The sequence below is a fragment of the Delphinapterus leucas genome, chromosome 5, assembly GCF_059928025.1.
Source record: "Delphinapterus leucas isolate spDelLeu-1000000601 "Yukka" chromosome 5, BTC_Dleu_Yukka2, whole genome shotgun sequence".
NCBI classification, from domain to species: domain Eukaryota; kingdom Metazoa; phylum Chordata; class Mammalia; order Artiodactyla; family Monodontidae; genus Delphinapterus; species Delphinapterus leucas.
The window spans coordinates 129,939,974-129,952,268 of NC_143133.1; the positions used below are offsets into that span (position 1 = coordinate 129,939,974).

A 12,295-nucleotide genomic window follows, 5' to 3' on the forward strand; every position below is an offset into this window, starting at 1 on the left:
GAAGTAAGTTTTTGTCCTGGTTTTGCACTTGTGCTTCTCCTTCTCAAATTCTCCCTGTTGCCCTCCCTCCACCCCATTCACCTCTTTGTCTAGAAGGAGGTAGAACTGAGAGAAGTGATAACCTGGAGAGTTGCTTCAGGAAATAAAACTTGCTTTACTAGAAGTTATAAACGTGCAACAGAGGAAAGAGCATAGAAGGACATGAAGCAGGATATCTTTATTAGAGCAGAAGCAAAAGGACTTACTGGCTGGAGCAGAGTGGGATGTAGGGAGACTCTCAAGCTTTACCCAGTGGATTAATTTCATAGCACTGCCTTTGCCAGAGGCAGAACTAATCTTGTGTCTGAAATGAAGCACCACAGACAACAGACTTCCTTATAGATCATTTAATTACAGATTATCGTATGAGAGAGATTGTTTTTCATGTCTACAGAGCAAACAACAAAGGAAGGGTTTTGTGAAACAACCTATTTTTAAATGGTATCTATTCAAATGTTACCTATTCCATGAATTCTTTTTCCTTAAAAAAGCGTCATAACTTTGAATAGGACTTCATAAAGCATCATAACTTTGAATAGGATTTCATACTGTGACCATTAAAATAGCAACAGTTCTCCCCAGGAGGCCAGGTTTCTTGGCTTATTCAATTCCTGGCTCTGTCCATCTGATATGCTATCAGGTGGCTCCCCTTTATACTGTTAAGTCACAGTTGACCAAGTATCAAATCTTTATCCTGCTGGGAATTTCTAGTCACCATCGCTGTCACTGGAACTTCCACTGTCAGATGACTCACTACTGTCATGCTTTTTAGGGGAGCGAAACCTCCTATTGGAATGGGGCTTTCTGTAACCCCAGGAACCTCTGCTTTGTGACATACCCTTGTTCTGCATAGAATTATTTTGTCTTTGGGGCACAGAATAATTTTTCCTGCTGTGTGTTATTATGGTCCCTTCATTATTGGGGCCATTATGGGAACCTATTTCATTTTTAATTTCATTATCAAGACCACGAGAAGGAATGAACTGGCCCTGACCTTTGCCCTTGCTCGGAAATCTTTGTTTTTCATTTGAGGTCACTTGATTCCTTTTAGAATGTTCTGTATCTTTTCTACTACTGCCTTTGCCATTTTTCGGAATTCCATTAGTACTTTCAGCTCCATCACTACCGCCATCTTTTCTTTTGTCTTCTGTGGGTGCGTGAGGGTAATGAAACTCTATTTCCCCTTGACGAGCATTTTGGCTGCCGCCATCCACTCTGCTTCCTTCTTCTCCAGAGAGTTTCTTAAAATCGGTGCTACCTATGATGTTGTTGTTGCCCTCCACCAGGCTTACATCAGCAGCATTTGCCTTTTGGGCTGTTTCATCCCTGGTTCCAATGGTATTTCCGCCATTCCCTTCTTTCTCTGGGATCTCATTATAACCTGGTCCTCTCGCATCAGGATTAATGGTCTCAGCTTCACTTGGGCTGGAAAACTCTGTTTGAATATCTGTACCTTCTTGGTCAGGACGAACAGCATGTCCTTTACCAGAAATGTCTTTAAAAGGTGGACCATCTCCACTGAAAGGAGAGATACTGTCTTCCTGGCCTTGGAGACCTGGATAACCACTGCCTTCAAAGTCACTGGAGACCTGTTTGGCTTTGGGGAGCTGTTTTAGACAGTCCATGTTGTGTTGGATACGGTGGGTACTTTTGCTTTTTACTGGAATATTCTGGGCTTGGGAATCTCTTTGATGATTCTTCTTAATTTTTGAGGGGGCTTTAGCATAATTGGCACCTGCTGGAACTTTGCTTAAAACATTCCGGGCTTTGTTCTCTTTGTTTTCTTCCCTCAAGAGTTCAGTCACAGCCCCTGGCTCCATTATGTGGTGCATGTTATTTCTGATGAGAGCTTTGCCGTATTCTTCTTGGTCATGTAGTTTGCTAAGAGCATTGTCTCCATCCTCAGCCCCACGATTCCCAGTCGATTCAGGATAAATGGACGTCTTCAGGTCATTGTGGACATTTTCTTTGTTACTAATCCTGTAGTCTTTATTCATTGTCTGTCTATCTTCCAGAAGATTTTGAGATTTAGTGCTTTTGTTATTTTCATTGGGTCCAGGGAGGGACACGTCTTTCTCTTTTTCTTGGACAATGTTTTCTTGAGGCACTGGCTCTTGATTTCTTCTCTGGCCAGAATGGGGAAGAGCAATATTGTCTTTGTTCTTTTCTTCCTGCTAAAGTGTAATTTTCAACATAAAGTGGTTATTTTATGTTAAACTTTTAAAATTTAATAATTCTTAGGCAATAATAATAAATTTAAAAACCCCGCCAGATACTTAATAAAAAGAGTCTTTTAACTCAATAGAGATTTGTTGGTAGAGATAATTCTGGAATGGCCAAAGCAGGTTTCACGGAAAAAGAAGGATGAGAAAGGCTTGAAGAGTGGGTAAGGTTCAAATACATGTGAGGAAAATGGTGAGGACATCTTAAGAGTAAGTGGCATATTCACATGTTTGGAAACAGGAAACATTTGAAAGATAATATGAATAACATTATAAGGATGGAGTAGAGAAATCCTAAAGAGAATAATAAAGAAGAGAATCCAAATAAGAGAAATAAGTTTGGAAATATAGATTAGGGCCTAATTTTAAAGGAGGACCTGACTTTAAAGAGGACACTGTGGTCCTCATCTTGTGACTAGTGACACATTGCAAGTGAAATGAAGTTCATCTTGCAAACATGATTTTTCTTGCTCTCATTCTCTCTCTCTCTCTCTCCCTCCCCCCACTCCCATTCTCTCTCTTTGCTTTCACCCTGGTCTTCAAAGGTATAAATCTTTTCCTCTTCTCTTTTTTCTCAACAGAAAATATACAAATAGAAGAATCTAGGTTCTGACATCCAAAGGAAGTATTTTGCAGCAGGTGTTGGCCACCCTAGCTTTTGTCTGAAAAAGGATTCGTTAATTTTATTTTTTTCCCTCTTTTGTCATGTAATAAACCAGATTTGATAGTCTGGGTCAGTAGTTCTCAAATTTAGCATTTCTCGTAACTATTCGGAAGGCTGACTAAAACGGAGACTGTTGGACCCAACGGCCAGAGTTTCTGATTCAGTGGGCTTGGGGTGGGGCTCTGGAATCTGCATTTATGACAAGTTCCCAGCTAATGCTGATGCTGCTGGTCCGTGACCACCTTTGGAGAACCACTCTTCTGGATCCTAAGTTTAAGTAATGAGGTCCGGATGAGAAAAGTCCCTGAGACAATAATGGGATGAAAAAGAGAAAGTGGAGAAGAAGGGTAGAGTGTTTATGCCTGTATCTCAACTTGTCCTTTTTTGGGGGGGGGGAAGGTCTGTAAAATGCTGCTTCATAGGCTGCACCTTACCAACTCGAGGTACAGCCAAGGTGCAAGAAGCTTGAACGATGTGGTCAAGAAGAAAGAGGGGCTGAGATTGATTTTGCCCACACCACTCACTGTTTCTCTGTGGCACAGGCTAGATATGGAGGCATCTGAGAATGGCTAGGAGCTTTCCAGAGGGAGTGAAGCGGCTCTAGAAGGAGCAAAGTAGATGGAGCATATATACTAGGAACAAATGTGAGTCATACGCGAACAAAGGGGGGTCTACATTGTCCGTGAGAGCCAGGAGAGCCTGAATCACCGCTGCCCCAAGGCTGTACTGTTTGGTCCTAAGCTACCGTAGCCAGTGGCTTCATCTTAGGACACCAGCAGGGCAAGCAGTACGCAAGGGGTCGAGCAACACTGTCCCGTCCATGTCCGGGGATCCCACATCTTCCTCTCCACTGTGGCTTGAGCCGTGTGTGTACATATGGTATATGGTATATGCTGGACGGTGTAGGCCACCCCCAACTCCCTCACGTGCGTGCACGCCGTCTTAGGGGAAGAAGGAGCATCTGAGCATTTTTATCCAAAAGGGACTGAAGGGCTTCCTTAAAGAACTATTTCCATGAGTAGATAACCTTAAGTTTAAACAGGTTGAATTTAAATTAATTTCTGCACTCTCCCTACCCTTTCATTAGCCCACAGGTAGGAGCTCTTGAGCAACAGAACAATTATAGACAGAATAAATACCATGCTTTCTCTCCACCACAGACTTGTAGGGTGAGCTGGAATTTACAACACCGCTACATAGACCTCTGAACTGGCGGGTAACGTGAGATCAAAATAAGAGATATTTCTTGAGGAACTGGGACATGTAAGAAGTTGGGCTGGGTGCTACATGTTCTAAGCAATACCTGATGATTTATTGAATGGCAGAGGCAGCAGTCCTGCAGGGGTATGGAGGGTGGACGTGAGGTGGTGTGACAGAGACCTTGTATTCAATCAGGGTCTGCACAGACAGAGGGTCAGAGCTTTGTAGAACCTGGGACTTCAGGCATAAGAATTTGGTTTTATTTTGCAAGGGATGAAGAGCTAGTGAAAGTGCATGACCAAGAGATTAACAAAATAAAAATCAGAGGTTTAGGAGGAATTGTGGTAAGAAAGGACAGTCAGGAGGATGCTGCAGTGTCCAGGAATGAGATGTAATCGCTTGGATTAGGATTATGCCAAAGAAAAATGTCACAAAGAAAAATCGTCTACTGGTGCCCAAATAGAAGAAGGGTTAATACCTAGAACGTTGACATGCAAAAATGAAGACAAGAGAAAAAGATAACTTTAATATTAGACGTGTTGACGTCGATGGGATATAGAACCTAAGCTCAAAAAGCAACATCCAGTTAGAGACTGAGTTGGGTGTCACAGCCTCCCAGCCCACGTCCTTTCCAGTTTCTATGACCTATGGTCAGCTTGAACATCCTTGAACATTTTATGAGCTAATTGCTTGTTACTCTTCATGTCAGATCTTTTCATTTATGGATATTCTAATTTTTTCAAGTTTTTTTTAAACCTGCAGCTAGTAACTAGTATCCCTTTTTTTCCTGATGCAGCAGTCTTTAAGGTTATTTCCTCTTTCACATAAAACCCTTCCAGGAAAGTCCAGGTTTTCTCCATATTCACTGGGTGCTTTCTCTTCTCCAGGTTGACATGTGCAGAGGCTCTTATTAGGTCACTATGTTCAGATCCATCCTCAAATAGGAGTACTGTTCTACTTGGAAGACTGCCTGCTTTTATACATAAACCTTATTAATGTTGGAAGCTGTGGGGAATTGTTGACTCAGCTCACACTTGAACCTCAAGATAAAAATGGTTTACAGAAGTGCCCTCTATTCTTACAAAGCTGGCTCACATGCAGTATACAAAAGTTCCAAAGTGTAGTATTTTTAAGATATAATTTGAAATGACTTATTTGGGGGGAGTTATCATTATTTACTAATCTTTTATATTGGCAGGTATATTCTGAAAATAGATAAGGTTTTCTCATGAGCAAAAGTATAATAGAAAAAAACGTTAGAGTGAATTATTTCTGAATAAAAAGTATTTTAAACATTTGACGTATTTTAAGACATTCCATCTGGGAAATTTTTACACAGACATTTGTATTTTCCTTTGCAAGTAAGTTCATTTGCTCACTGCTAATATACACTTTTGAGTTAAACAGGCGCATTATAATAATCCCTTCTTAATTTTTTCCCCTCCCTGTTCTGAAGTGGGAAGTTTTGTTTTATATTTGGTGTTTTTACTGCTTTTAAAACAGTAACGTGTACACTAATGAATTGTGTACCTTTCTTTAAAGACTGAAGTTTTTATAAATAAAACATGAAACAACTTTTAAATTGTGATATGTGATGGTCGATCATTTTTGCACTGCTTATGTTAAATGAATTCCTGTGGCACTGTTTACTGTATGATGGTTGTACAGTCAGTTGGCTGATCTGCTTTTCTGTCTCCATGCCTTACCTCATATTATTCTTTTCATGGAGAACAGTCTCTCCCCACAAATGTTTGCTCAAACCCTACTCATCCTCCAAGGTCCAGTTCGCTTATTTACATTACGTAGCTTTCCCTGAACACCACACTAGGAACTAATCTTTTCTACTCCAAGCCCTGAAGCATGATTTTTTGGGTACCACTCACATAGCACTTTGCACATTCTGTCTCGGGTTATAATAATTTTTGTAAGCACCTTTTGTTTCTTTTCTAACTCTAAAATCCTGTAGAGAAAGAGTTAAGTTTTCTCAATCATTTTATCTCTCATAATATCTTGCACAATAGGAAGCTCTCAGCATGGATTTGTTAACAACCAATAAGTTCAAAAGGCAGCTAGCTTTAGAGGTGCTAAGTCTTCGAGATGCATATAAAGAATATTGAGCAGAACAGAATAACGTTCTGAAGGGAAACTACTACTTTCATGGGGAATGAGGCCAGATTTGAAGAAAGTAAATAGTCCTTTTGCTGATGGCATTTTAAACTGTTTCTAGCTCTGTGGCCAGTGAGTCTGCAAGAAAGGACTGAGTGAAAAGAATTATTGTTTTATTCCAGTGACAATGCCCTTATTCTTTCTCTTCCAAGCATCCTGACACAGATGGCATCATCTGTGGGATGAATTCAAGGGACACTAAAATGTGCCGCTTTTTAGGCCAAAATGGTTTCTTTCTAATCCATTCCCTCCTGCCGCATTAGAGCATATGGTAGAATATGTCCAGAAAACCTCCTTACAAAGGATCAAAGTTTATTCAGAAGCAATAACATGAAAAACTCAATGGGTGTCCAGTATCCACCAGCACCACATCTGCTGTGGCAGGTCCTGAAGCAGGGCAGGGTTTGGGCCAGGGCATGCGGTAGCCCATCTGTGTCAGGAAGACACTGGGACACAGAGTTCCATAGCAGAGACGCTCCAGGAGCCTGGGACCGTGGGAAAAAGATAAAGCCACCAGCCGTAGACAGAAACCCCAGAGAAGGCAAAAGTCAACTTTGTCTTCCCTACAGTTTTGCCTCATATTTGTCCAGAGTTTGGATCATGATAAAATCACTAGGATTCTGCTTACCTTCGCATCAGTTTGATTTTTCCTCCCAGACAAGGTATAAACATACTTAAAAAGATAATACCCATGTTTCTCATGGTGGCCCTTGTACATTATCTACAAAACACAACATTATATTAAGGTGGGTTTATCTCTTACGAAGAAGTTTTCTGGCTCTCTTTTCGATAGTACAAAGTATTTTTAACTTGGGTCAAGTCTATTTCTGCATCTAACAAGTGGTAGTACATCTGATAACCGCAGGACGGCGTGTGTCAGCCAGCTCCTGAAGAGAGCAGCTTGTTCCTTTCTTTTCTATCTCTAAGTCTGTTTTCCCTGAGGACGACTGTCAAACAGTTCTCTCCCCCAGGGTGTATCAATCTTATTACCAAATTTCAATGGAAATGGAGCACCTGGACATATCTTCAGGTAGGAGGAGGCAGAGGGGTGAGGTGAAAGGCAGATTTTACAGTATTCATGCTGATGGCAAATTGGCAAAACTCCCAGCATGAACATTCGGACTCCTAAGCTTGTGGGTTTTGCCTTTGCAGTTTTCAGCTGAGATAGAGAACGGAAGATTGTTAGTTTTTAGAACAGAATTTTCTGAGACTGCAAGAAGAAACCGTGGTAGGCAGAAGTAAGTTGCAATTTGGTGACACGAAAAGCTGAAGGTACTTATTTAACTTTCTGGTTGCCTCTGGAAAACTAACTCCACGTACACGGAATTTCCCCATGAAGACTTGTTAACTCACTTCCCTTTGTTTTCTCCCTCATTTATCTCTCTGTTCTCACGTACATGTGTGGGAAAATATTGTTTGCTAATAACAATATCCCAGAACTTTTACTCATCCCTCTGAAGGAAGAAATCATTGAAGAGAAAGAATTCCCATTCAGAAGGCTTTTCTCTTTTCTATCACACATTGTGTGAATTAAAGTGCCAAAATTATGCTGTATAATTTTTCCATTTCCATTCTAGGTACACAAGAATATTTTGACAGTTAAAAATTTCCTCTTATTGACTTTTCTCTTTACAGAGTTGGAAGGGGTGTATTTGAGAAGAATAATTCTGTTTACCCTCTGTTCTTCCACAGAGTCTTGCTTCATTTTCTCAGCCTGTGGTTGCAATGTCTGAAAGGAAACAAGAAATAAAACTTCACTAAACACTTCTTTCTTTCATTTCTTCAAACAGTGAATGTTTCCTTTCTTCTTCTCTCACTGGGGCGTATTATTCAATGTGGAAAATCATTCTGACTCAAAGACGATGGGCACACACATCACATTTGTTTCTGTATTGAAGGAGGATGCCGACCTTCCTCCCCCAGAGGGAGATAGTGCCGGCTCCACTACGGAACCACGTTCAAGTGTGGGAGAGCAGCTGAGTTGGGAGGGGTGGCACTCCAGGTGAAAAAGCTTGGATGTCATTGGTATCCACTGAAAAAGCTTTCCCTGGCACACTGGGAGTGTTCAGTATCAGTGAACCAAAATCAGAGTTGAGTGATGTGGATTGCATGTGCGTTGATTGTATAAGTTCAGTCATTGCTATTCGAGTTAAGGTAAGATGGTCCAGCAAGAGTGAAACCAAAGCCCTGCACCTAAGGGGAAGGAAACCACCTGAGGATGGCGCTTCATTGTTGCCAGTTACCTGGGCAGTTTTTTCTTTCAGGAAAAGGGAAAATGACATTTTGAAAGGTTGTGTATTATAGAATGTGAGATACAGAATGACACTATAAACCATTAAGCTTTCCATTACTTCCACTATTAAAAATCCAGAATTTTACCTAACATCAAAACCAAGAAAATTACGTCTTTTTTTTTTTTTTTTTTTTTTTGCGGTACGCGGGCCTCTCACTGTTGTGGCCTCTCCCGTTGCGGAGCACAGCCTCTGGACGCGCAGGCTCAGCGGCCATGGCTCACATGCCCAGCCGCTCCGCGGCACGTGGGATCTTCTCGGACCGGGGCACGAACCCGCGTCCCCTGCATCGGCAGGCGGACTCTCAACCACTGCGCCACCAGGGAAGCCAGGCATCCTCTCTTGACCGGTGGTCACTGGGCTGGTGCTGACACAGCACATTTCCTGGAAGGTGGTCGGAGATGCCACTGCAGCTGTTCTTCGGAACGTGGTGCTCAAAACAGGCTCGTCCTCGGCTGGTGGGATGAGCTGGGTCAGCGGGGCCCACGCCATCCTCCTTATGCCTAAGCCCGTGCCTCTGTGGCCCCGATTGAGCAAAGTCAGTCGTGTGCATCGGGCCTGGCAGATGTCTATTTTAAGCAGTACGTCCCCCAGAGGACTGCTAGAGCATGTGTGCTGAAAGGGGACACGCCTTCCTCAGCTCCGGCTCTCCTCGCCGGTTGGCACAGCTCGTGCCCGTCAGTGCATTTCCCAGTTGGTTGCCCACTCGCTCAGGACCTATGTGTAAGTTCTCCTGACAACAGAATGACCACTCGCTTCCACGCTTTTCCAACTGAAAAGGTTACTCCGAGAAGTTAGGATGTTTTCCAGACACTATCTAATTAGCACTGTGTCTCCTTTGCAGAAAATATCTGTAGCACTCAGCATTTTCACAAGATGACCTCGTCACATCCTGAGCACTCATCTGGGTGAATCAGAGGCAAGAGAAGACACAAAAGGAAATTGGAGCTTGATCTGGGTTAAGCTGAGGGAGACTTCTTCCCATCTTTAGCCTCGCTAAATGATGAAGACAAAATCACCAGCAGGATCTCCCAGTGTTGCAGTGTTGCAAGAACTACAGGAAAGGTCTGGTCCCTTCATGTTATCGTGTAGCTATAAAGTCTAGTTGCTTAGTCATGGAGCATTCAAGTCAAGTTCTCTCCGCTTTTGGTAAGATATTGAGAAATTCTTTTGACAGGTTATAATTTGGGTATATTTACTCACTAGCATTAACTGAGTGAAGCACTGTGGCTGCCTATTGGTTTTCTCAAAAATATTTTCACTGGCGTTTCTCCAAAGGCAACATGTAGCCATCTTGTAATTCTTCTCACATGTTCGTTGAGGGCTTCCCTGGTGACAGACATTTGTGTCAAGTGTTGGATGGGTCCTCTCTGTGTGGTACCTTATTGTAACTGAACTAGGTAAGTGCTACTAATTTCAAAAGACATCGCTTAAAAGAAAAATAGAAGAAGAGAGCAAGAGATTATATGATGCGTAACTGAATCTGTAAATGCTTACTGGTGCTGCCAGGGTCAGACTGAAAAGGAGCAGTCCCAAACAGATGATTCGCATCTTTGAGAATCTCTGTAAAAAGACAATAATATTTTACCCTAAAGCATTGCCAGTTATGAACTGCAGCCATAACAATAAATAAAACAGAAAAGTCTATACAAACCTCCTTCCCCTTAGCAGTTCATTTCCTCTTGTTTAAAGAAAAACTACATATAATTTATATCCAAGTGTAGAAACTTTAATCTGAGCTTTCATATGTCTAATTATTCCAATGTGAAAATGAAAATTGTCCAATATTATGAAAACAATGAAGTTGGATAGAAATGGAGTTCATAGAGATATTTATTTGCTCTATTGTCAGCCCAAACTTTTCCCTTTTATCTTTAGAGAGAGACCATTTAATTGAATTATTTATATAATTCAGAATAACATTAAGCAAAGGGTCAATAAACTTTAAGGTAGATCAATAGAAATGATGTAATTTGAACAAGAGAGAGAAAAAAGGGTTTTTAAATGACCATTCTTTTCTTTCAGTCCTTTATAAATATATTCTACTTCCTCAGGGACCTGTGTGATGGTAGCAGTGGTCAACCCAGAATTCTATCTCTTAGAGAGGAAGTAAAGCAAAATTGTTAAGAAATAGGTTTTAAAGTTAGATCTGGGTTTGAGTTCTTGGCTCTGTTATTTAATAACCAAGGGACCCTGGGCAAGTCATTTAAACTCTCTAAACTTTGGTTACCTCATTTGTAAGATCCGAATAATACTTATACTTGTATCTGATGAAAAAATTCTTAGTTCTTTACACAGAGCCGGGCACATAGTAAGTGCTCAATAAAGGTTAGCTTTTGTCCTTAAAAAAATAAACAGTTAAAAAAAAAGAATAACATTAAGTTAGTATAGCAACTCATAACAGACTCTAAATGAATCTGCCGGGGTGGCAGTCTTTACTGTGAGGAATGAAATCTTGTTCACCACTGGCCCTGTGCCTGAATATATGTCCTCGTACTCATTAGCAAGGTATATGAGGTGGAAGCCACCTGTGGGCTGGAGACCAAAACAATTTATGTAATAGTTATATCAATAGCTAACATTATTGAAAACTAAAATGGGCCAAGCAGCGTTCTAAAAATTTGACATATATCCAATTAATTGAGCTTCACAGTAACCCTGTGGAGTTAGGTGGCATTACTAGTCCTGTTTTACAGATTAGGAAATAGACACAAAGTCAAGTAACTTGTCCCAGAATTCCCAGGTGTTCAGGGGCAGAACTGGGATTAGCATCCAGCCAATGTAGCTCTAACGCCAGACTCTACAGCACCTTGAATAAGTTTCTACTCTTTTATCTTATTACAGAAAAGTCTGCGTGTAGTTGATGTAAAGCAAATCGTAGTATTTTACTGGGATCCACAAAATGATGTTTAAAACATTAACATTTTCTTATGGACAAAGGTACATGTTTATCTGCTGAGAGGATCTACTGAGTTCACTTAGGTCAAGTCGCCATTAGATTGAAAAATAAAGTCAACATAATTTTGAATGACTGATCTATTGGTTTTGATATTAAGTATTTTACTAACTACCACACAGACATAGAGCAACCAATATGAGAAGTAAAAATTTACACCACTCTTTGATATTACTTGAGAGAAAAGTACTTTTAACAGGAAGAATAATCTAAATACTGTTGCAATCTTTAACCAGTTCAAGGTAATAGCTTTTATTTGGAGAAATAAATATAACTTTTAAATGTATTCTAAAATCCTGGGCTGTTCTCTTCTAAATTAATACAATTTTAAGGACCTTAATCCTAGCTATAATTTAGCTTCCAAGCATTTTAGAGGTTAGGACAGTACAAGTCAAGTATCAAATGACAATGCTGATCAGTAGAAATATCAGTACAGATGAGGTTTGAAAGTATAAGTCTGATCATATTATCCTTATTCTGTCTTATAAGCAAAGGTGTGGAGTAAAATTGAAGTCTTTGAGTTACTGTGGAGCTTGATAATGTTGGTAGTCAAATCAGAGGGAAAGCTGCTACCAAACCACCAAGTTTAGTTGATCATTTCTAGAGCTTGGTAACACACTTTCTTTTTCTAAAACAAAGCAATAAATACTACACAGGTGTGCTCAGTAGAGAACACTTTTTAATATGCATTCATTTTCAAAAGCAAGCTCCCTACCTGGATGTCACGCATCTTACAAATGTGAACTATGTTATAAAG

The 12,295-nt window shown here is 40.7% G+C and overlaps 1 protein-coding gene across 1 annotated transcript; it reads right to left on the reverse strand.

Annotated features, from left to right (window-relative positions):
* Positions 1-411: 411 nt before the first annotated feature.
* MEPE (matrix extracellular phosphoglycoprotein) lies at positions 412-10,340 on the reverse strand. Its single transcript, XM_022582283.3, has 4 exons — positions 10,080-10,340; positions 7,967-8,020; positions 6,920-7,012; positions 412-2,213 (listed from the first exon to the last, which is right to left on the reverse strand). Exons 1-4 carry the CDS (start codon positions 10,131-10,133, stop codon positions 747-749), a joined length of 1,668 nt encoding a protein of 555 aa, XP_022437991.1. The 5' UTR covers positions 10,134-10,340; the 3' UTR covers positions 412-746.
* Between the last annotated feature and the right edge of the window lie 1,955 nt (positions 10,341-12,295).

Coding starts and splice junctions, on each gene's coding strand:
- MEPE (XM_022582283.3), bottom strand. CDS start 10,133: ATGCGAATCATCTGTTTGGGACTGCTCCTTTTCAGTCTGACCCTGGCA. Junction 7,013..7,966: donor ACTCTGTGGAAGAACAGAGG/GTAAACAGAATT, acceptor TGTGTTTTGTAG/ATAATGTACAAGGGCCACCA. Junction 2,214..6,919: donor AAAATCAAACTGATGCGAAG/GTAAGCAGAATC, acceptor ATTACACTTTAG/CAGGAAGAAAAGAACAAAGA.